General features: G+C 39.8%; 2 protein-coding genes across 2 annotated transcripts in view; one reads left to right on the top strand and one right to left on the bottom strand.

Moving 5' to 3' along the window:
• Window positions 1-19,237, bottom strand: part of rtn4rl1b (reticulon 4 receptor-like 1b) — a 230,099-nt gene extending 210,862 nt beyond the window's left edge. Inside the window, exon 1 of the mRNA XM_084717936.1 lies at window positions 18,381-19,237. Within this exon, the coding sequence (XP_084574062.1) occupies window positions 18,381-18,393 (13 nt within the window). The 5' untranslated portion in view covers window positions 18,394-19,237. The remainder of the gene's footprint in view (window positions 1-18,380) is intronic.
• Window positions 19,238-20,507: 1,270 nt separating this feature from the next.
• dph1 (diphthamide biosynthesis 1) overlaps window positions 20,508-25,867 on the top strand; it is an 89,122-nt gene continuing 83,762 nt past the window's right edge. Inside the window, exons 1-2 of the mRNA XM_084717935.1 lie at window positions 20,508-20,610; window positions 24,211-24,360. Of these exons, the coding sequence (XP_084574061.1) occupies window positions 20,559-20,610; window positions 24,211-24,360 (202 nt within the window). The 5' untranslated portion in view covers window positions 20,508-20,558. The remainder of the gene's footprint in view (window positions 20,611-24,210; window positions 24,361-25,867) is intronic.

The following is a 25,867-nucleotide window of genomic DNA, read 5'->3' as shown; positions in this document are numbered from 1 at the left end:
GAAACCAATATTTGTGAATTGCATGCTATTGATGGAGAAATATTACAGTATGCAAGTATTGCAGTAGTGACAACAACAACAACGTAACAGGAACACTCATGCTTCCTCCGAGACACAAACAACTGCACTACCCTGGTGACAGTCTGACAGGCTGCAGGTTGTAGAGACAGGTTCCAGTGGGGAACGGGAGGGATTTTATTATGTGCTGTGTTCAAACGGTTCTAAATAAATGACAAAATATTCTTAATAAGTAACAATGTTGAAATTGAGGAATTCAGACTCATTTTTTACAATTGAGATTACATTTAACAGAATTTAATGCCTGTCTTCCCACTCTCCACCTCTCTCTTCGGCCCTGTATTTCTGTTGCTCTCCGTTACAATAATGAAGTCCTCTGCCACCTTCTGCTGCTCCTATGAAGTGAGCAACTAAACAAGTCTTTAATAATACTGCTTTTGTTACCTTCTCCTCAGCGCCTCTTTGTTTTCCCTTGATGCCCTCGTCTTTGAGGGATGAGGAGACTCACGTTGGCAATAGTGTGAATTAGCACACAGACACATAGGGATGAAAGACCAGTTCTTATTATGGCCTAAACGCATGAGCACACTTCTGGGAATAGAGATGTGTAAATGAGCTCCACACAACCAAGTGCCTGTCTTTTCTGGGCTGTTGTTTTGCTCTTTTTAAATAATTGACAAGGCTGTGCTTGCGAAGACAGGGACAAATCTGCTGAGTTAATGTCCCAGCCAGAGGAGTTTTACCACCAAACGCTATCAATCCCCCCCTACATAGAATTGTTACCGCCATGGCAGTTCATAAATCTTATGTAACCCCAGCTCGGCTATATAACAAGTCAATATTACGCCAGCATGTTCTGTTTATTGTTTCGCTGGAGATGCTGGCAGCGGATGACATCTGCTATATTTACCCTCTAGATTACATTCCATTTCCAAACAACACTTTAACGTCAGGCAGGTCTCCGCAGTGGGGCTGGGGACATATTAGCGTGATTGCTGAGGGCAAACTGTAGGCTGTTCCCGGCCATCTGGGGAATAAAGAGACTTGTAGTTTTTGTAAGAGTTGGAGCTGTCAGGGGTGCACACATGGCTCCGACAGTGATCTTTTACTGGGGTGTTGGGGCAGAGCCGCGGCAGTGTTCCCTGTCAGACTGTGGCATCTCTGTGTTCTCTGGACTCTCATGGGAATTGAGCAGTGTGTGATTGAGGCCTTGACTGGGAGCAGCAGCGACGAGACGCAGCATACATGGTAGTGACTATCTATTAGCCTGACAGTTTTTTTTTTTTTTCTAGCTTCTTTTCTCTTTTTTTTCTGACTGCAGGCGAGGCAGGATGCAGCTTTCTCTTCAAGGTCCCTTGCCAACCACAGCAGATGGGTGGAAACCTCTCTTCGGAATAAAAACAGCTCTGAGCTTTCCCCTTTTGCTCACCATTAGAATCCCGACAAAAAAAAAAAAAAAAGACTCCCGCACTGCCAAGGGAAGAAAATCCAGAGCCGACTGTGTTTTCATTCATCCTGGCCTTACTCTGCCTTTAGACCACACTGTTGTGACATCTGTCCCTTTGTTGTTCCAAAATGACGGCCAAGATGACAAAATGTTGTGAGAGTGGTTTGCTTTCCAAGCACTTTCATCGTAAACAGAAAGGCACCTGGTTTTTAACCTGAGCAACGTGCGAAAGAAAGTGCTTCATAACTGAAACCCTGCAGGAGCGAGGTGATTGGAATGTAAAACAACCAGCAACCACTTCACAACTCCTCACTACTCTCCACTCCTCCATCCAGCAGGGTCTCACAGGCCACACCTCTTGCCAAGCAACACAACATCACTTAAAGGGATAGTTTGGATTATTTGATGTAGAGCTGTTTGAGGTACTGACTGATATTCAGTGTATTAGCAACAGTAGATGGTGCTCGGCACACCCATTGTTAGGAGAAAAAAGAGAGGGACTCCAGCAAGGAAGCTACGCAATGAACTGCTGTGGATGGGATCAGCAACAAAACATATTTCCCAACTTAAAAAGGTCAACCTAAAAAAAAACTACACTATACTCTATACATAGAATATTTGCACACCTTTACTTTGCTGTTTTCTGATGGGAGACCACTGTTATATAACCAAATATCACTCTCACCAATCAAACCAAACTCTACAGGCAAATTAGTAATTTTACCCTGGGAACAAAGGAGTTGCTGTAAAACCAATGCTCTGTGTTTCAAAAGGTCAATTTGGACTCAAGTCACTTAATAATACAAACAGATTGAGGCAGCAGTAGTCCAGCACCTCCTGTGTTATGCAAGATAAAATTAGTGATTTTGTCAATGGAGTTTGGTTGGAGCTGGAGTGAGCAACAATTATATATGGACTTATATATGAGACGGTTTTCCCATCAGAAATGGATGTCTGATGGCAAAGTAAAGCACTGAAAATATTATAAATATTTATTTTTTTTAGGTCAACCTTTTATACATACCTAAAATGCCTTTTGTTGCTTACCCTGTCCACAGCAGCGCATCAGTTAACATGTGTGCCAGTGCAGGGGCATATTGAACGGCATGTAGGTAATACACTGACAAGTAATAAATATCTCATATACAACTCCACTTCAGATAATCCAAACTATCCCCTTAAGGAGGTCAGGGGTGTGATGCAGCACAGTACCGACATACTCCAATCTTTCTGTATGCACCGTGTGTTACGATCAGTCTCGCCACATCATTTGAGTCCAGCAAGGGTTCTGTACTCTTTAGCAAGTATACTGGAATAATTAACATGCTTATCTCTGGCACACAAAACAGCACCTTGCACCCCTATTGTGAATTTGACGCCCAGTGTTTATGATGCAAGGTCTTAATGGCTCGAATGGTTTCTGTGAGTGGGGACCAACGCTGAAGAGCAATGCTTGTTAGAGAAGGAAAACAGACAAATGTCAAGGACTTCACTGTCATTCAGAGCTGGGAAATACATAAGGAGGGAGTGTGTGAGAGGTTCTCACTGCAGCAGAAATAGATTTCAATTTGATGGAGGTAGGCTGTGAACACAGCAGGACATTTTTGACTGTAATTTAGGCAGATGTGGAAAAAACGGAGGGTAAATTGAAACTGGTAATTCCAATCCATTCTTATCCCTATTGTACAAGCCTTAATAAGGTCAAAACATGGTTCTGCTGGTGTAAATGACAGAATTTAAGACCATTCTAAGACAATTGTGAGGGATTTGCATATTAAAAGATGTGTGATTGTGGAAAAGACCTTGGCCTATATTCTGTAATTACTACATCTCCATCTGTCTCTCAGTCCTGACTTTTAAATAATACTCAACTATCCCTCTTTTCAACTATCTGTTAGATTCTAGTGTAAATCCTCTTGTCCTCCTCCAGCCATTATAGGAGACAACATCTGGTGCCAGCCTGTGGTGCCAGCCCGTATCTCTTCGTTTCACTCTTGAAATATTTAATACGATTAAATCATGCCGCTTTCAAGGAACAGTTGAATATTCAGCAATCAGTCTAAAATTAGATTAACGTGAAGTCCAGGCTAACTTTGTTTCAGTAGAGATTTTGGTACCACTTAACAATAAGAATACCCTGATTAATGGCTCATAATTAGGTTATTAATTAGGTTGTAAACACTTTCTGAATCATTAATAAGCTGTTACAGCAAATTAGATAAACATTAGCACTTAGACATTAGCATTCAACCACTTTCTAACATTATCATTTGATAGTGTTCCATAAGAGAAGAGATAAGATAGGAAAGGCATAAATTAATCCTAAAATAACTCACACACATCTTGGACACATTTATTTAAGGCTAAGTCCAGAAGTAAAACACACTATATGTAATCAAGCTTGCAGGCTAACATTACTGTTAGCTGTATTGCCATCTATTCACTGACCTGATAAATGTTCTGGTTAAGTCAGTAATGTCATGTGACATTATTCTCACCGGACCACAGATTGTAGCATTCATACAGATTGCATCCACCACAAAAGTGTATGCAAAAAGTACGATAAGGAAAAATGTAACATCTCACTGTTATTTTGTTTTAAGCTAATATACTGGTAACCCTATTTAGCTACTTAGACTAAATACTTAGTCAAGAGATGGCAAGACAGTTAATATCACATTGCAACTTGATTACATCCAGTGTGTTTTAATTCCAGGATTAAACAAATATGTCAAAGATGTATGTTGATGTGTCAGATTTAATTTACTCCTTTCCTACTGTATCGTGTGACACAATATATCAAACTGTAATGTTAGTTAGGAAGTGATTGATGCTAACATTAACTTTTGTGTCACGGTAGATAATGAGTTATCAGACATGCTATTTTAGCTCAAAATATAGCCACATGTCTCTCCAGATTATCACTATCCATTGTCTTTTTGGCTGCTGATCATGAACATGGTGAATATGGCTCCCTTTTGCTAATTACAAAAAGTAGTCAGCCATTAATGGTGATTAATTTTAAACAAAAAAGCACCATTTTGAGAGTTTTTATTCCTAAGCAGTAGCTGGACATTGCCAAATATTGAGCCCACACTGATATACAAAACAGTTTTTTATAACTTTTTATAATTGTTTATAATTGTTTATTAATATGATTTGTGATATGTCACTAACGTAATTATTCATAAACCATGTAAAAAACATTTATAGGGGGTTATTGTAAAATGGTTCAAGGCTTTTTCCTGATCTGTACTCAAGCCCAACAAGACTGCAATGGTGCCTTACAATTAGCCTAATTCCCCTGCAGTGAGTCTGAGTTTTAAGCGGTTCTGCAGTTGCAATATCACAGGCTACAGTGTGCATTAACATTGCAGGGGCAAAATTAATCCTAACAGGCTTCAGCAATTACCTGAGCCCTGCCTGTCCCTAAAAGTCAGTCTGAGCCGTGAAAGACGTATGAGCACAGATAACATTTGCCAGAGCACAGACACAGCAGATATTACAAGCACTAAGCTCAGATGTGACTTTGACAGTAGCCTGTCTCATTAAAGCCAGGGACGGGGAGGTGGGCTCTCGTGGAGCTGCGGGGCAGCAGGTGAGCCAAGCGACAGAGCCAAAGACAGCAGCCTTGGAAAATGGAAAGATGATTGTTGTTCCTTTTCCCACCCCACATTCCCCACTGAGTGTTTTAATTTCACTCAGCAGCCAGAGCAGAAACTTTCATTTGGACACATCTTTAAACCTGCACACTCCCGAGACCGAATTAGCCATTGTTTTCTCGTCAAACATCTTGAAATGAATGAGTTCTGACTGTGACATGGATGGAGTGTGAGATTAATCTGAGGCATAATAAACAAGATGAATCAATGCCAGGAGTCAGATCAGTTCAGACTTGATGTCACACAGGAGAGGATGCATGCCAACCATGAGCACATGCCTGTGCTTGTGAGCTCGCAAACCAAATTACAAAACCATCTCTGTCTTTAATTGACAATAAGCAGGGTTGAGGAATAATGCAATACAACTAATGGCCATTACAGTTACAGTTTAAAGTTTTTGAAATACATTACACAAATAGAGTACTTAATTTGTTTTTGTTTTATTTTCTCTAAAAATCTTATGAGGCACAAATGTGCAACAGATTTTGCTTAGGGTGCACCTGCTACACATTACACGAGAGGAGACACAAAGCATACTTTGCATGAAAACATAACAAACATTTTGCCTTCACACAAGAAAGTTGCAACATTATGGTGGCGTACAACTCTGCTTAGCATCAAACAACACTGGTGTACATACATTGCTGGCAGCACCCACCTTTGTTTAGTAACGTTGGTGCTCTATGCGACCTACACCATTTTACACCAAAATTAGCACATATGTACAGGTTTTTTTTAAACCTTTTTTAAACTGACTCTTTTTCTTTGTCAGTAAATGAGTTTGCTGTTCTGATTTTTTTTTTGTGATGAGCGCTGGAAAACCAAGACTCAACTTGTGTGTGCAGGAGAGTAGAGAGAGAGAGGTTTTAAAAGTCTGTGTGTTCAGCTCTCAGGGCTTTTGCAGCTTCTAACTGAATCTCTTTGGTTTGAAGTTTAGTTTCTCTCCTTCATCACCATTTGTACTATCAGGTATCTGCTTTATTTAACAGTTTCTTCTTCAGTTGGATAGGATATGTGTTGAGTTACTGCTGATGAAACCCCAACCTTTTCCTGTTTTTGCTGCTTCATAATAAAAACTTTTATTGTGAAGAATTTACCGGAAATAAAATGTTCATCCATTGTTTTGCCCAACAAGCATGTCATCAGTAAATACACACCTTCAAGTGGGTGTAAACTCTGTATCATACCGAGTCAAGACAAGCAGCACGTGTTGATGAAAAAGGACAAAAAGAATTGCAGAAGTTACTGGTGGAGGCAACAAGCCTTCATTGCCTCAGCTGAAAAGGGGCAAAAATTACCACCAATTGTCCACCAGGGTGTGATGTTTATCGTACATCACTGCCAATCCGAGCTGGAGCTGATAAATACCTGTGAGTACTGCAGAATCATTTGACCCGGGAATGATTGTACCATTTTCCACTGAAGACAAAAGCCAGATGTTATTGGGTGTTTGTTTGTTTTTTAAAAAGGGCATCTCTCCGGTGAGGTCATTCCCAAAAGCAAGTGTAAACTATATTTGGAGTGACCCTGACAAATGGGCTCGGCAAGACAGTGTTTAAATATTCCAAAAGTAATCCAAAGTATTTAGAATATGTAATTTAGTGGAATACATTAAAAATGACATTTCAGTGCATGTATTATGGTGCTGTCAACATATGTCACATAAATACATGGTATAATCATAATCATATTCTATGGCAAATAACACTGTGACTCTTTCTGTGTATACCATTAATATTCTGTGACCTTAAGAAGTTATTGAGAGGCTGTTGCACATTTTCCTAAGAGTACCAAAACAATAGAGTATCTGGGGATGGGTTTCTCAGAAATGACCAACTGGGGAAACATCTGGGTTTAATCAAGGACACACACACACACGCATGCATATTCACATGCACATGTACACACACACACACACACACACACACATACAGAGATGAGAGAGGAGGTTGTGCATCTTTACTCTAGCTTTTTATTTGTCAAATAAACTGCTTATCTTATGCACTAAATTCCTGTCGCTCTCATCTCTGCATCAACTCTCCTTTGCCACCACAGTATTCAGTGATCTATAGTGAAATACTGTACGCTTTAAAAGTACCTCTCTCAACACTGATAATAAGGAACATGAAGGTACATGACAGACGCTCCTTTCTCCCCTTTTCTTCACCTCTGCTCTATCTTGTGGTGATATGCCACTCCATCTTGAGGACTTGCTAACTCTCAATGCCAAAAGGGCAGATGCCCAGGTGCTGGCGTAGCTGAATTGCTGTCCTCAGCACACAAAGGCAATGTCGCCTGGGGAGGATGGCTCAGGAAAGGGGAGAGCTGTCAGAGTAACAGGAGAGCACCTGGGATTACTGTCAACAGTCTCCTGGACTGTCTCCCTCGGCCCCTCCCCCCACCTTCTCCTGTCTTCTAAGATCCATGGCATTCTCATTGACATTGACCTTTAAACTCCAATTAGCCACTTAATCAGAAATTAATTATTAATATTAGAAAAACCAACAGGGCTTAGGTTGTTTGTCTCTTTCACCTCATTATCATCCGCTAATGACCATCCTTGCATCTCATTTCCACAACAAAGGCTGAGGAGATGGCGTTTGCACAAGAATCAGGTGATTTTTTTTTAAAGGGCAAACGAAGATGGACAGATTTCTCCATGCATGTTCTGTAATTTTCACCTCTGACTCCTTTTCCAAGTCTGGGAATGTCCTGTGGATTTAATCATTCAGATGTCTCTTCAGACCGCATTAATAAGAGAGTCCTCAGCTGCATAAGAGCACCGCATCCACTTCTGAACCCAGAGCCCTCATGGCCTAATTCAGTGTGAAATGGTTGACAGGGAAGTGTGAAAATGGCTCCCGGAAAAAACAACAGTTCATGGCAAAAAAGTGACATGCACACCAGTCACTGCTGTCTTTTCTCCACACACACACACACGTACTGTTAATTATTTGTCATCTTCTGTTACGTGTCACGTGGTAAAATCGTGCCAGAGGCTTCCATGGAAACACTCCTGAGTATTGGCCACTAAATAAATGGTTTTTGGATTTGAACAATCTCCCTTGGCTAAATAAGATGTTTGGAATGCACTGACAGAGCCAGAGGTGCTTTGTGTGGCAGTAATAAATGTGACTCAGCTATCCAATAATTGGTAATGTTCCTCTGTCAATTACTCTTGACACAGTGTTTTCTGGGCTTGATCTACAGACTACCAATGGGTCACTTTGTTCAAGTTTTTGGTCGCCTTGTCCTTTCACATCCCAGGTCATTCTTGTGTATTTCATTTTCCTGAATCTACTTAGGGCAGGACAGTTTTATGCAGTGGGCATTTTTTAATATTTAAAAGGGTGGACAGACCCAGTTTGTTCCATTCACTTGCCACTAGCAAACTTACTTGGTATGAGTGTTTTGGTATTGCATTTTTTAATAGCATTTGTTAATACCAGAATATTATTGATCCGAGATGGAACTGAGAGAAGAGCGGGAAAAAAAGCCACTATTACTATTCCATCAGCTACTTCAGCACCAAGGACAGTGCAAATGATTTATCGCCACACAGCATAGTGAGGCTACTGATATTTCAGAGCCATGGCCAAGGCCATAGATGCACTATGGTTCTGATCTGTCCTCCACACAGCTCCAAGCCCCACCTGCAGGATTTCAGAAGCATTTCAGTAGCCCACCTGATAATGTTTACTTGCTCAGATCTTGTTGTTTAGCTCCCCTTTCTTGGTCTTTGCACTTCTACCACGGATAAGCAGGCCACGTGTTTTAACAGTTTCTTTTCTGTCTGTCTTAATGATTGTGAGTCTGCACGGAGTCTTTTATTTTAAAAGTTAAGCAGATTCTCCCTGCCTTTTCTGTGTCTGACTTCCTGCCTGTTCTATCTGTTCTGCACTAGCATCCATCAAAAATAGACTCGGCGCGTATTTGAAGCTGAACGGAGCAGAGAGCCACCTCCGTGATGCGCCGAGGCGCTGCTGGTGGAATCACAAGCATTGTGTAGAGTGACTGTGATCAGCTCAAGCTGACATGGCGCAGCTGTAATGTGACCCAGCCACACCTGGTGGAATTTAGCCATAACTTGCACAAACCTCAGTCAAATAAAGGATTACTGCAACAAGGCAAACTAGACTCAAATCACCTACTGCTTTTATGGCACAGACTGAATTTCTGCAATCCTGTCCAGTCTTGAAAAATGCCTCGTCATTGGATCATTGTTTTTATTTTTACTGCCAGCTGTTTATCTGCACAGATAAGAAGCCCTATGTGAACTTTGTGATGCCAGTAGCTAGCCAGGGCAGCTAGCATATTAGCTTGTCAGTGAGTCTGTTTTCCACATTATCTCTGGCACAATCAGTCTGATTCACTGGATGTAGACTATGGATATAAGCCATCCATGTTTCAGGTGGCATATGCTATATCTGCTATCTGCATTTTCAAAGCCCCCCATCGCTACGGGAAACAACAACAATCTGAAAAATGAACACGGCAAATTAGCACCTTGCTTGTTAACAATACAATGTAAACAAGCTAGCAGCTTTTACCTTTACTTTTGTGGTGATTAATTACATTATTTATAATTATTCCTGAATAGCCAACCATGTGCAGATTAAAAACAGCTTGTCCATCTGCTCTGCACCTGCTATCTTTAAGCAGCTTCTTTTCTTTTTGTTTAGATTGTTTTCATAAAATCAGTATCAAAAAAGTATTGAGTAGTCTCAATATCAATTTTTTTTTTTTGCCCTACATCTTCTTGATGCCTTGATTAGCCAATTCTGCCATTTTAAACAGAAGTGTAGAAAGTCTTCAAATTTACATTCTTAAACAAGTGTCAGGCAGGAGTAGAAATGTTGTCCTCTTCTCAGATTTGCTTTCTATTTTCCGGGCGGCTTAGAAAGATTTATGGGGATCAGTTCGAGGTTTATATTTTTGCTCCTCTCCACATTATCCTCTTCACTTCTCTTCAAACATCCTCTCCTCCAAACCCTCAGTCATCAGTCCACGCTGCCTCTCACCCGCACAGAAAACACAAGCCCAGCTGAAAAGTACAACAATGCAGAGTTGACAAGGAGTGATAGCAGAAGGCTGACACTGTGAGAGGATTAGGAGGACGATAATACGAGTGGGGAATCTATTCTCTTTAAATAGAACTCTCTCTGGGCCCTGACGATGGCTGAAAGTTTGCAACATATTACAGTGACAGATGGGCATTTATTGCTCTTGTGCAAATTCATGTCGTCATATCAAATCACTTGCATGGTGTTAGCTTCTTCAAGGATTGTTGAAATCCTTGGATTCATTGTAATATAATCGGGTTCTCAGTAAAGCCCCTGGGTGGGTTCAAGATAGAACCCTTGAAATGTAAAAAGTTTCTTGGCAGAACTCTCTCAGTGGGTTCCAAAAAACCCCTTGGGATGTAAAAAGGTTCTTAGTAGAACCCCCTGGATGGCTTCTAGATAAACTCTTGGAATATAAAAGGGTTCTTGGTAGAACCCCATAGTTTGTTCTAGATAAAACCCTTTGAATATAAAAAGGTTCTCTGTAGAACCCCATGGTAGGTTCTTGATTAAATCCTTAGAAGTTGGAAAGATTCTGGATTAGAATCCCCAGGAAGGGTGCTGGGTAGAACCATTACATCATAGAAGGGTTCTCTGCAGAACCCTTTTCTGGGTGAAACCTCTCACAGGCGGTTCTAGGTGTAACCCTGTATGTTAGTTCTAGGAAGAACCCTCTGAATGGATTTTAAGTGGCACCTTTATAAAAGGATCTGAAAAAGGTTCTCCTGTGGGGAGAATTCTAGTTAGCATCTTTATTTCTAAGAGCGTTAAAATCAGGAAAAGCTTCTGCTTGTCGTTTGTTAACAGGGAGAGACCATTTGTTTTTATGACTTCAATATTTTGCTTTATAATCATCAACACAGCACTTGATGTGTATGAGTCATATCATTCTTTGGTTAAAAACATCTCCCTGAGAGCGGAGAGGAGCCCCTTGACGTCTGCAGTTATTAGATATTGTGGAGAGCAGAGCTGGAGCTGTGTTGGCTGAAGAGCCGCTCTGACGGCACCATGAGATATGACCCACACAAGTGAGCAGAGCTGCAGAGCTGAAGAGCAGAGGCCACAGGTGTTTCCCTGGTGCTGCATTCATTGTGCTCAACTCATTAATCGCAAATCCCTCCAACCCTGTCTGCTAATACTGAAAACAACATGAGCACTGTGCTGCTTTAAAGTCAATGCTCATAAGTGGGGTTGATTTACAAAATATGATTACTAATGCTACAGGATTTCTTAATTGCTACAAGTAATTATCTCTGCATATTGTCAATCACTGGAGATGCAAGATTAAGGAGCGCAATGTTGTATGTGTTTTTTTTTTTTTTTGTTGTTGTTGTAGATGATATGTTTATGACAGAATGTTCAAGATTTCAACTGGTAATTAGTATTAATGCAACTACTGATGTGTATGCCAGTGTGCACAAACATAAAGCTTGCATGATCTGTAGTGTTCTTTCAACTCCCCTTTGTTCTCTCTGAGCTAAATTCCATTAAAAAAATGCTCATCACGTTGAGTCAATGCAAATGCATTTCCCAATTAGTCTTATCTAGCAAGTCTGACACTTACAAAAAGCAAACCTTACCCCATTTGTGTGTGTGTGTGTGTGTGTGTGTGTGTGTGTGTGTGTGTGTGTGTGTGTGTGTGTGTGTGTGTGTGTGTGTGTGTGTGTGCAAGTGAGCGTGTGTGTATGTGAGCCCTTCTGAGTTCTATTTTAGGTTAAGAACTTGGATTTATGCGTTGATGGATGGATTAGCTTAAAGTTCAGGTATAAGTGCTGAGGTAATGCATGTAGTACTGATGCTTGAAGCTGCTTATCAGTGGTTTTGCATGTTTTAGCCTGTTAAGTACAAATTACGTATGTGTTACATTAATACAGCCAAAGCATACCAGTTTTTCCAGAGCATGACACAGGTTCTGAGTGATTTCCTAGTTCCCACACAGCCATCAGTTTCAGTCGATGCCAGTACAGCATGAAGAGCTACTCGGAGAGACTTGTACGAGACAAGTGATCCATCACAATGTGTACACAACAAAAATATTAATGCAACACTTTCGTTTTTGCTCTCATTTTTCATGAGTTGAAGTAAAAGATCCAAGACTTCTTCCATGCACAAAAATGTTTATTTCTCTCAAAAGAAATTTGCAATTTTACCTTGAAAATGACATTTATTAGGCACTGTCATGACCTGCCCTACCCTGCCTCTGATTGCTTTTACTTGTTGCCTTCATTAATTGGGTTGGTTAGGTTTAGACATTAATAGTGATTGGTTAGAGTTAGAGTTAAGGTAAGTCATGACTTTGCCCCCCATGGAAAAAAAGGCATCTGTAGCCCTATGTGAAATAGCCATAGTTAACATAAGCCCATTCTAAACTTGGCTGTGGCTATTTTACACAGAAATACAGATACCAATTTTTTCCCTAGTAGGACAAAAGCATGATCCGCCCTGCTCTGCCTCTGATTGGATAGTACTTGCTGCCATCATTTGTTGGGTTGTTGAGGTTTAGGCATGAAGACTGATTAGTCAGGGATAGGGTAAGCAGGATGGCAGGTTATGACCTTGCCCTCCTGGGAAACAAAATTTGGTATCTGTAGCCCAATATGTTAAATAGCTAGCCACAGTTCAGTTCCTAACAAGGTCATTCTTAAATGTTTCTTTTGCAGTTTATTTAAAAAAAACAGACATTTATTAGGCACTGAACTATGGCTATTTCACCCATTTTTTCCCAGGAGAGCAAAGTCCTGAGCCGCCCTTCTCTGCCTCTGATTGGCTAGTGCTCCTTGCCTTCATTGGTTGGGTTGGTTAGGGTTAGGCACGAGGACTGTTTAGTTTTGAGTAGGGTAAGAATATCAGTGTAAGCCAATCAGAGGCAGAGTAGAGGACGTCATGACTTTGCCTTCCTGGGAAAAAAAAATGGTATCTGTAGCCCTATCTGAAACAGCCATAGTGCAGTGCCTAATAAATGTCTTTTTTCAAGATCAAACTGCACATTTTAGAGTGGCCTTTTACTGCAACCAGTCCAAGACACACCTGTGTAATAATTAGGATCAGCATCTGTATATGCCACACCTGTCAGGTGGGTGGATTATGTTAGCGAGAAGGAGAAGTGCTCACTAACACAGATTTTTTGAGTTTGTGAACAAAATGTGAGAGAAATAAACCATTTGTGTGCACAGAAGAAGTCTTAGATCTTTTACTTCAACTCTTGAAAAGTGGGAGCAAAAACAAAAGTGCTGCTGAAGGAGTTAATTGTTTTGTTGACTGTGGTTGTAGAGACTTGCTTGAGACAAGTAATTCATCGCAATGTCATTTAGTTGCCTACAAGGTCACATTGTCTATGTGGTGAACACAGATGCAACAAGAGACAATTTTAAAAAGTTGCTTTGCAGGCTCTGAAATCTCAAATGCCATGTGCACTTTGACATGTACTTTAAAGCATCAACAAAAGGGTTTTAAAAATAGTCTCTGCCTGCAATAACATCACTATGCAACAATGACGTAAGGGATTAAAAAATAAAGATGAATTCATGTTGTGTGTGTGTGATATTCTCAGGCATGTTTCAAGTCTTTGCAAATTGATTTTCATGCTGTTCTGAAATGAATATAAAACAGTGGCTGCCCATGGGAGTGAGAAAATCTATGACATCCAGGTCAGCAATACATAGGAAATGGGCTAAAACATGCCAAACCAATAAAATATGTGGAATAAATGTACCCAGTAGAACATCTTCAGTAAGACAGAAGTACAAGGATGTGTATGTTCTTCATTTTTGTGTTTGCGGGTGGGGGGGGGGGTCTTTTTCAGCAAGTATGTGTGTTGCGTACTATGTTCATCTGCATGGATCATTTAACACTACAATCCAAAAGGTGGCATAAATCAGAAAAAGCCTTTGCTGAGCCTCTGCCAATAATTCTGAATAGCATGTAGCAGCAATTACAGCACGTCACAGCATGGTATATTCAGTGGACATCTCGTCCTTTCCATCTCAGAGCTGTTCTGACAGATCATCCCTTGTGCCCACTCTATGGCTGACTGATTCTGAGAAAAAGAGAGATTGTGAAAGTGAGACAGAGAGATGGACAGAAAAGCCAAGACAGAGATGGAGTGACATGTGAGCGACTTAAATGTACACATGTACTTCTCAGGCACACCTCACTCACACATGGAGTTATTGCACAAGCCTTAGAAAGTACATCACAAACACCATTCTGACTGTTCAAACAAAGATATGAGCACCATGTTGTCTCACCTGCAGTTGGATACACACCATGACTAATGTTGTACATGTATAGACGTATTTGCGGATGGTATGGACATAATGGTACTTTGCTGTAGCACCTGTACAAGCTCATGGCCCACAGATGGAGAGATCAGCAGACAGCAGGCTTGGGTGGTAACAGATTACATGTAACAGGATTCCATAATTAGGATACAACAAAGGTAACTGTATTTAATTACAGTTGCAAAAAAATAAGACGTAATCAGATTACAGTTACATTTAGTCAAAATGGAGATTATTAGCAGGGTTACCTTTTTTATGTATTTATATTAATTAATGTTTTTTAATGTATTACATTTTTTAAATACATTAAGTTATCATTCATCATCGCTTCAAAAAATGCTTTCAAAATTTTGCCATTATCTTGTCTTAACATCTTATTTAAAAAATATATTTACAGGTAAGACCAACTGCTAACATTAGCTCCACAGACCAACCACTATTGTTAGTTAAACAGACCAAATGCTAACGTTAGCTACACAGACAAAACAATAAATTAAGCTGCACAGACCAAATGCTAACGTTAGCTACATGGAACAACCGCTAATGGTAGCTACAGAGAAAAACTGCTAACCTTATAGGTAATCCAAAAGTAATGAAAAGCAATCAAGGTAGCATTCATTATTCCTTGAAAAAACACTTTCAATATGTGGCAATTTTGCCATTGTCTTGTCTCAAAGTCTAATTAAAAAAAAAAGAAAATACAGGTAAGACCAACCACTAATGTTAGCGACACAGACCAAATGCTGAAATTAGCTGCAGAGACCAAATGCTAACATTAGCTACATGGAAAAACCGCTAATGCAAGGTACAGAGACAAACAGCTAACCTTAGAGGAAATCCAAAAGCAACGGAAAATAATCAAGTTGGCATTCATTATCCCCTGAAAAAATGTTTTCAAAAAGTGGAAATTTTGTCATTGTCTTGGCTCAAAATCCAATTTAAAAAAAATACAGGCAAAACCAACCACTAACGTTAGCTACACAGACCAAATGCTGACATTAGTTGCACAGACCAAACACTAACTTGAGCTAAACAGATTAACTGTGAGCATTATGTACCGTTAATGTTATGTTCAACATTGTGAAACTTGGATTAAGTTACTGATGACATTTTTTAACAGTTAATTGGTAACTGTATCAGAATACATTTTTCAAGTAACCCCCCCCCCAACCCTGGCAGACAAAGACAGAATGTGATTCCAAAAGGCCATCAGAAAATCTACACGTCCACCCAATGAGCATTATAATTATTCATTAGCCACACTGTGAAGTCAACCTGAAAGGTGCTGCTGAGAGATGCTTTCCTTCTATGTGTTTGTGAATGGTGGCTCTGCCTCTGTAAATGCTGTGCCTGATGCATCAGCCAGGCTGCCTGGAATGTGTTATTTTAGGTGCAAAAAAATTCAAATTCACCAGAGAACTTGTGCGCTGTTCCTGCCAACGCTGACGCATCTCTGCCTCACTATTGTAGACGGAGACATGCTGGCATACTGAGCACTTTTGGCAGACTGGTGAAATCTGTACTTTGAAGTCGTTTGTCTTGAATTAAGTGATTTTCTGTCCGCCGCTGTGTAGTGCTAAGACAGCTGATTCACATGCAAAGACCTTGGACGGAGCAGGGATAGAGCATCCCCACATGCCAATCACCTCCCGGTTTCAGCTCTCCATTTAACCCTCGACATAAATGGAAAATGAATGTGTGCTGTGGGAAATCGTCTCCTTGAGGATCTGTTGATGATAATGATGCATTATCAAGAGTGAATGGCATTTACCAGCATGTCCATTAGGTTTGACAGAACAGAGAGACATACATGTTTGCTCATACATTAAACAGTAAAAAAGCCTCCTCTGGAATCCACGTCGTGACTCATGCTAGTTCTGCCAAAGTGAAAAAAAAAATCCAGACATTTCACTTCTCATAAATGATAAGAAGATCAGTTGTGAGAAGCTGTCAGGATGCAGGTTGAGACAATAGGCCTTCCCTCAAAGCTGTTCCAGCTATAAGCACTCATCACCATGGTGTGTTTCATCTCGAATGTTGGAACAGCAATAATCGATCTGATGGCAGCAAGGAAAACATGTTGTTTTTCTCGGCCCCTGAGGCACGCTGCAGAAACACACACGCAGACACACTACAGACAGATGGTTTTTCACAAGACGCACTAAATAAACACAAATATAACACGAGCAATGAGTGTTGTATGGTGACCCTCACCATTTACTGTCTTTCAAGCTACAGTCTTAGAAACAGGGGTTCCAAAAGCGTTCTTTCTGAGCCATTTGCTTCTGAAGAACCATTTCTTGTAGAAAGGGTTTGTCAAGTCTTCTTTGTATGATTAAGGTTCCATTAAGAACCCTTTCCATCCAAAGAACCTTCTCTGTAAAAAAGAGTTCTTCAAGGATTGTTGAAATCCTTGAAGAACTGTTTCATATAAAAGGGTTCTCAGCAGAACCCCAAATGTGGGCTCCAGGTAAAACCCTTGGAATATAGAATGGTTCTCTGTAGAACCTCCTGGGTAGGTTCTAGATAAAACCACTAGAATATTAAAGTGTTCTTGGTAAAACACCTAGGTGGGTTCTAGATAAAGCCTTTGGTATATAGAAGGGTTCTTACTAGAACCCCATAAATGGGTTCTACATAAAGCCCTTGGAATATATAAGGTTCTTGGTAGAACTGATTGGATAGGTTCTTGTTAGTCCAGTTAGAAGATGGAAAGCTTCTGGATAGAACCCCCACAAAGGGTTCTGGTGGAACCATCACACCACAAAAGGGTTCTCTATAGAAACTCTCATAGGGGGTTCTGGACGAAACCATTCAAAGATGGTTCTAGTTAAAACCTTTTATTTGGATTTTAGGTAGAACTATCTGAAAAGATCCCACGAGGAACATTTGAAAAAAGGTTCTGCCAGGAACCAGTTAGGGTTCTCCTGAGGGGGGCAAGCAAAAGAAACATTTATGGCTCTAAATAGCACCTTTATTTATAAGAGTGTACTTTTGCCTTTATGAACTGCATAAAATGACAGAACAAAAGAAGCAGACTAGCTGTAGCTCATGACAAAGTGATAGGCTAATGCAGTGGTTCATAAAGTGAGGTCTAGGGATCTCAGAGGGGTCCCTGAGGGGGGCCCCAGGGGCCCCAGCAAAACGGGGGACAGTTCCATTTCACTATTAGTTCCCTCCTTGGATAATAGCACAATGGGAGCATGCATTACTGTAATCTATTCTCATTAGTGGTTTGACTCTCCCTACTGTTGTCAGACATCCAACGCAGACAGTCATACAGCTGAATGACCAATTAGAAAGAAAGAAACAGCTCCTTGGGACAAAAGATTATCAAATAAGAGCCTCTGTGGAGTATATGTGTGTGTATCTGGGGGGATCTTGATATTAAAAGTTTCAGGAGCTCTCCTCTCTTTATATGAGGTGCTAAAGGTCTGGGGTGTTCATATGGTACGTAGCCAGCGGAGAATAACCCTGTGAACTGCGGTTTGATCCATCACATCTAGGTGTACTGACACACAGCAAATAATAACGCTCCACAGCAGAGTGCAATGCTCGGAGAGATAGCCCTGTGACCCGGGTACAACTCATAAACTGCAGTGCGGCATCAGCTGTATTAATATCACATAGTCGTCCCCATGTTTCCTCACACAGATGAATATTTCATCCCCACAAAGCTTCAGTGCGTGTTGTGCAAATTAAAGATGCGCTTCAAATGGCGCATATCGTCTGTAATAACACATCTGCGGGGCAACGTGGTGCATTATGAATGTGTCATATTTAAACATCTGTTTCTTAAGCGTTAAAAAGTGCAAGCACGGGATTCGTACACGCGAGAACGAAGCTGCGTAATACGGATAAAATGGGCAAAATCGCGTTAATTTGGATGTTAAAGTTAAGACTTACTCACCCCTTTTGAACATTTTGTAGGCCTAGGTGTATTTCCTCTTCTGTCCTCTGAGAATCATCTATTCTTATATTCCAGACTTGAAACTTGTGCGCTTTAGTTTTGAAGTTGATCCGGAGCTTTGGTGGCTCGTCTTGATGTGAATGTCAGTTGTCACTCCTCGGGATTTTCTTGCGATCCAGTGTGCCGAGTTGCGCCGCAGACCGCCGCGGGTTTGATCAACATTGACAACAAACAATAATCTCCTTTTCCACAAAGTCTGGCACACCTCAGCTGGACAGTCCGGGAAATTAGGCGGCAATCATTGCGACACAGACGCACTAAAACCATCCCCTCAGTCCGGAATGAAATGATGGTAACTCCTCCACTGTGTGTGTGAGCTCAAGCGCACAGTATAGTCCGATACAACCTCTGATAGCCAGCTGCTTTTTAGGCGCAAATGACCGGAGAGGCTGCAAATCAGTTCTGACGGTGAACACAAGCAGCAGTCCCCCCCCCAAAAAAACCCCCCACAGATATTTAAATTCAAGTGGCCAATCTAAAATTCTCCTCTCGGTGCTTCAGAGCCGTTCAAATCGCATAATATTCGTTAAAATCTCTAATTAACATAAGTTATTTGGATTCCGCCTCTGATGTCGGATTATAAACGCAGACTCCTCAAATCCTCCTTAATAATGTAGACTTTGATGCCCTCGGTTTCCTTAAAATCCCTCTTTCTCTGCTCTCCTCTCCACTCGTAATTGTTACATTTCTGTGATCTTGTCTGTGAAGATCTCTTTGCTTTTCCACCTCTATGGATCAGAGCTCGCTGATGCGCTCAAGGAGGGAGAAAGTGTGTTGTACTGCCTCAGCCCCTCCACCGGGCAGCATCCTGCTCCACCATCCCTCTCACACTCGCTGCCTCCGTCCCTGCCTGCCTGTCTGTGTGCGCCAGGCTGACACACTCTGCTCTGCCCTGACACCGCAGGTCTTCATCAGAAACATGATTATATGACACCACAGGACAAACCTGACATGTAACAACAAGATATTAATACCAGCAGATCAAAACATCAGGGGAGATGTGTGATGCTCCTCATTCTGCAGTGAGAGACAGATTTCATGACAAAAACACATCTGATCTGCAGATCAAATAACCCCCAACCAAATCAATATCTTATAAATATAAGTGACTAATAAGTGCAAGACACACACACACACACACACACACACACACACACACACACACACAGCAGATAATAATAATGACAGTACTGTCACATTATTTATTATATTTATATTTAATTTATTTTTAATTCATTTAAAAATCCTAAAAGTGAAAGCACTTCATTGCTGGGCTTTATAATTAATATATATATATATATATATATATATATATATATATATATATATATATATATATATATATATATATATATATGTATATATATTTCAATCCAAATGTAATTTTTTACCTTAATTTATTTTATTTATTTATTTTGTCTTGTTTAGCATATTCTCATTTTTATTTTTAATCTTATTGATTATATGTAATTTCTAAAACTGTCACTTTATGTCCTTTATGTTTAAAATTACACACACACATATATATGTATATATATGTATATATATATGTATATATATATATATATATATATATATATATATATATATATATATATATATATATATAATTTTCTGTTTATTTTACTTTTATTTATTTTAATTGTTATCTTTGCTCTTATTTGTTTGTATTATTGCATTTTGTGACGTAGGTTTAGAAAAGTGCTCTTTAAATAATGTCAATTATTATTATTGTTGTTATTATTGAATTTATTTATTATTATTATTTTTTATTTAGTCATTTAGTCATTTACTTAGTCATTTATTTATTTAAATGTACGTAGCCTAAAATACTTTGAAACTATCTTAGTACAAACATTTGAGCAATACAGCATTTAACTTCTTAATTATTTATCCATTTTACTATTGCCACTGCGTACAATGGACACGTTAACCCGTAGAAATACACCAGGGTGACCTGTGGTAGTGTAGCGGTGTGGTCCACCTGTCCTCCTCCACTGTCCCGTTCAGTGACATCGGTTGCATCGGTGCTCGACTTCTCTGGTCTTCACTCACCTTTGCAATCGATTGGTTTCGCCTTTCCACTCCTCACATGTGTGATGTTTGGGAGAAAGAAACATGGCTGCGCCCTCGACCGAAGTGCAGATTGTTCCAGCCAAGAAGCCCACAGGTAAATATTAACGTCGTGTATGAAATATTTAATGTAATAGACAGAGGAGTGTGTAACTTCTACGAGTACTCAATGGAGACCAGCTGTCACATCGATGAGACGAAACGTTACCGTTAGCTGTACTGATGCTGAGCTGTTTCCATCACAACCACACAGCAGCTTGTCTACACCGTTAGTTATTCAACTATGTTCACATTAGTCAACTTACATGACAAAACGTCTTTTAAGCTAATATTTAGCATCAAATCAGCGTTGGTGTGATATTCACGAGACTTCATGTTGAACATGCGATCGATGCGGAGTCGATCAGGCTGATCGTGTTAGTTGTGTAATGAAGGGGTTATGAAAGATGGTTTGTTTCATTGTTAACGAGAAGATCATCATCTTGTCCTGACTAGATTTGATTTATTACAGCAGAGGATCCATGTGTTTGCAGGGTTCAACATATTACCACCTGAAACCCGTGACATTTCCTCTGGTTACGTGATTGCAGAAATACAATTTGCAGTTGAACACAACATGCGAAATGCTGTAGCTAATTGTATTTTATTGAATTGAATTGCAGTGTTTGGTTCTTCTTTATTGGATGTATAATATTTTGTTTTTTCCTGCCCAGTGTATTTGCCACACACAGCTGCATGCTCTATAAAGGAAGTGGTTGAGACCAGAGACAGTTTTTATAGGATGATTATGATTTACTGTTGATGCTAATGACGTTTACTTCACGCAAGAAAAAGTTACATCTTTGTTGGCAACCATGCAGTGTTTTCCACTGTGTGACATTGTATTTAAGCTAACTTAGATTAAAACAGGTATTTTTCTAATATGATTTCACACAATTGCAACATGTCGGCCAATTTATTAATCGATCTATGCTAGAAAGGAAAACAACATATACCAGGAAATTGTTTTGGGAGGGGACATGTCTATATTCTGTATTTGGGAAACAGTGATAAAGCTCTAATTTCACCAGGACCATGCAAATGAAGATATGGAGGCCTATTTAGAACAGTTTATTACTTTATATTGTTTTACAGATATTATTGGCCTGATCACAGCTTTCACAGCTATATCTGTCTATATGTGTATTGATATATCATTTTGTCCCCATGGTTCATGTATGCAAAAAGGGATTTTGGAGGGAGGGATGTGAAAACTGTGTCAAGGGGAAGGGACAGTATGCTTAAGTACATTTTTTTGTGTGGAAATTGAATGTATTTGTGTGTATAAACCTAGTTATCTAACTTGTTTTAGCCTGACCTGAGTTCATTGCAGAAAGTCTTAATTGGCTTTCACAGAGTGAGATGATGCAGGGCTGTTGATGGTAAAAGGTGGCCGTGATCCACATCTCAGAAATGCCCGCAAAAGACCTAGTACCAAAGGACCTGAGAAGTTGTTTTCAAATCAAGTTTACTGCACATAAAAATACATTTGGCAGGAGTCCTCCTTAAATTTTAATTAGTCATTTTTAGAATAACGACAGATGGAACAGGAGCAGTGATTTTGATTGACAGCATTTGTTTTGTTTGTTTTTGTGTAATTTAGGTTTCAAATATTTTACTTGTGTGTTTCCTTTCTCATTTATGATTCATGTACGTTATTTGGACTGTTATGAAAATGACTCAAGTCAGTTGATTACAGCAACAGTGTCATCTGTTTTTGGTGGCAAAGATTGACGGAGAAAGTAGTTCAGTTGCTACATGAATTTTAACAACTACAGTGTCTGACTGTTCTACATTTACATTATTGGAAAATAACAAATCTTACAAATAAAATTCAGTATTATTTTGAATGTCTGCAGTATTTATTAAAATAAACACCAGGAGAGTCGAGTCAAATTAAAGTCAAAGTAAAGTAGTGTGTAATCAAGAACCAATAAGATCATATAATGTGAATGCTATTCTACAAATAATTTATGGCATATCTATATGTATAACAAAATGATAAATGAATAAAAGTGCTGATGCAGTCCCTCTGATAGACAGTTGATGAAATGTGTGTGTAAACTGCTGAATCATGATTAAGAGGTCACTGTGACCTGACGACCCCTTAGACGTGTGAGCAGGTTCAGACTGTTGAGCCACGAATAAGATCTTTGGGTTTCTCAATTTTCCGAGATCTGCTGTATGAGGACTACAGTCTGCTGTTAAAGGAATAGTTCAGATTATGTGAAGTGGGATTGTATGAGGTACTGCTTATCCATAGTCAGTGTATTAGCTACAGTACATGGTTGTCAGCACAAGAAACAACAAGCGTACTGGTGTAGGGACCTAAGCAATGTACTGCAGTGGACAGGGTCAGCAACAAAAAATGTAGTCACCTTAAAAAAGGCGCACTTAAAAAATCAATATGTATATCTACATTGTATTTAGAATATTTTAACTGCTTTACCTTGCTGTCAGACAGCCTTTTCCAACAGGAAGTTCCCGTTACAATTTTACCTTACTTTTACCTTACAGAACACAGGAGTTGCTGGTCTTCTGCTGCCTCTGTCGGTTACTCTTTTCTGCTATTGTGTCTCCTCCGCATTTTAAAAGAATATATCAGCCTTACCAAAGACACAGTAACACAAATGGATTAACTGATTGAGGTAGCAACTCCCATGTTCTGTGAGGTAAAATGACTGTTTTTGCCAAAGGAGTCTGGTTGAGTGAGATAAAGCGATATTTGGCTCATACAACAGCTGTTTCCTGTCAGAAAAGGTTTTCAGACAGCAAGGTAAAGTGATGAAAATATTCTTAAGAAAGCAGATTTTCCTAACCGGACCTTTTTCAAGTGGCTCGTATATATTTTGCTGCTTACCCAGTCCACAGCAGTTCATTGCTTTGTTTCCTTCACCAGTGTTCCTGCTGCTTCTCAAAACTAGAGATATTTCTGTAGGTAATACACTGACTATTGATAAGTACCTCATACAACCCCACTTCACTCTTCCTCACCTTGTTTTCTTGGGTGTATCTAGCCTGCTGGGAGTGAAGTAGTTTCTTTATTTATCAAACTGTAGACTGACCTGAAATTACACTTTTAGTCGTCAGTCCCCAAATAAGAAATGTTCATGTGGATTTTGATCAAAACAATTCTGCTTGTATTTGAGAACAAATGGGGCTGCATCAAACTTCAGGCTCTGCCAGAAAAATCTGAGCCAAATCTCTCGCAGCATTTTTGCCCATTTCAGCTGGCATTTCAAGATTTCCATCAGCTTGTAAAAAACTGGAAATAGAAGATACTACAAGGACTTAAAAGTTGGCATATCCTTGTGGGCCAACTCATCCCTGTGTATCCCTGGTGACACATTTGGACAATTGGATGTGGAAAGAAACTCTTTTGACTGCGTTGCCCCCCTCTGCACCCAAAGGGCCAGTCTGAACTGTAAAACATGTCTGAAACCAGTTTCAAATCCTGAATGTGGTGCAGAGTGACAGCCTGTACAGACAGATGGCTCCCGCTACTGAATAACTTCTCTGATAACTTACTGTCTCACTGGGACACGATGGCGTGGTGCGTGAACAGCTTGTCTGTAGAGTGTACGTTAGATATGGTGTCCTTGCCTCAACCTGTGTTCACCGCAGAGCTAACAGCTCAATCATTTGACTTTCTCTTCAGTTCGAGGACCACGGCGGGTAGCCAATCAAATTCCAGATGAGATCCTGCACGACCCGGAGTTACAGGAGGCGATCAAAGCCCTGCCTGCAAATTACAACTTTGAGATCCACAAGACGGTTTGGCGAGTCAGACAAGCAAATTCTAAGAGAGGTGAGCTCTTCATTCATTTTGTGCAGTTTTACAAATCTTTATTTACTCTTTTAACAGAGACAGTGACTGTGTTTACTATTGATTTCAAATAATCGGAGAGAAGCTGTAGAATACGTTTTGTTGCACAGGTAAAATATGGTCTCTGAGGTCCTTACTTAAGGAAAATGGATGTTAAACACAACATGGACATTATGTAAAAGTCTAGCCAGCGAGTACATTCAAAGAATGGCTGAGTCTGTGCAGTCTTAAGTGCTTGTGCCAGAGGCTTTTAAACTGCACAACCGACTTGAATTAAGTTGAATGGGAGAAGAGGCTGGATGACGTTTCTATTTGAAAATCAAGGATCAGCAGTAAATAGCCTTTTACACAACATGTATTTACGTAATAGCAATAGCTTTTTAATTATTATTAAAGGGAGAGTTCAACTCAGAATTTAAAAATACATATTTTTTCTCTTACCTGTAGTGTTGTGTATCCATCTAGATTGTTTTGGTGTGAAGATATTGGTTGTAGAGATGCCTGCCTTCTCTTATGTAATAGAAATATAAGGCCCATGGCTTCCACACAAAGTAGTGAAAAATCACATTTGAAAAACACAACAGTGATGTGTCTTTCTAGAGTTCATGACCTGGTTACTCAAGATAATTCTCAGACCTTCTTAACATTGTGGGCAGTTTCATGTAGGACCTACTTCCTTTCTATGGTAATATCAACCAGAACTACTAATTTCATTCATTCTTTATTTCTTTCTATGAGAAAGAAAGTAGTTCCTACATAGAACTGCTAACAACCAGATGTGTGGATTATGTTGAGTAACTGCATCATGATTTCTAGAAAGAGACACTGGAGTTGAATTTTTCAAACTGATTTTATTTTTGGTATTTTGAGCACCAGAAGGCAAGTGCCGTTTACTTCCATTATATTGGAGAGGAGGCAGAAATCTCTGTGGTCAATGTCTCCAAAACTCAGCAACTCGCACTAAAAAAATCTTGGTGGATAAATAACACTACAGGCCAGGGGAAAAATATGTGTTTTTGAGGTGAAGTGTTCCTATCAAGGAAGGAACAAAAATTACTTTTTTTGTTAAAGTCGTTTGTTTGTTGTCCCAAAACCTGACACAGACAACCATCGCGCTGTACCACCATGCCCTACAATATCTCGATTCAAAAATATTTATTTTATGTCCACTCATGTCAGTGTCACCATAGCATACTTGGCTACAGTAAAGATTCATGAAACACTTCGGCACTGAAGTACCTCTCTTTTATTCTTGCTCACACGAAGATCGGCAGCACAGATTGAATGTATGAACACAGGGGATGCACAGCATGAAGAATCATATTCTGAAGGCCAGTGTGCACAAGCATTCATTCAAAATGTCATCCTTGAGTGCATCTGTGTTTTGACCTACTTTGATGACTTCGTTGTACAATCAGTAACCTGTGAGGTTCACACAGATTTATCCAGTGTTGTGACAAATCAAAACAGACCCAGTTTTCTAGAGACC

The sequence above is a fragment of the Lutjanus erythropterus genome, chromosome 4 (assembly GCF_056507025.1).
Source record: "Lutjanus erythropterus isolate fLutEry1 chromosome 4, fLutEry1.hap2, whole genome shotgun sequence".
Lineage (NCBI taxonomy): Eukaryota > Metazoa > Chordata > Actinopteri > Lutjaniformes > Lutjanidae > Lutjanus > Lutjanus erythropterus.
The sequence above is the reverse complement of the archived record's forward strand: the minus strand, read 5'-3'. Positions and strand labels throughout refer to the sequence as shown.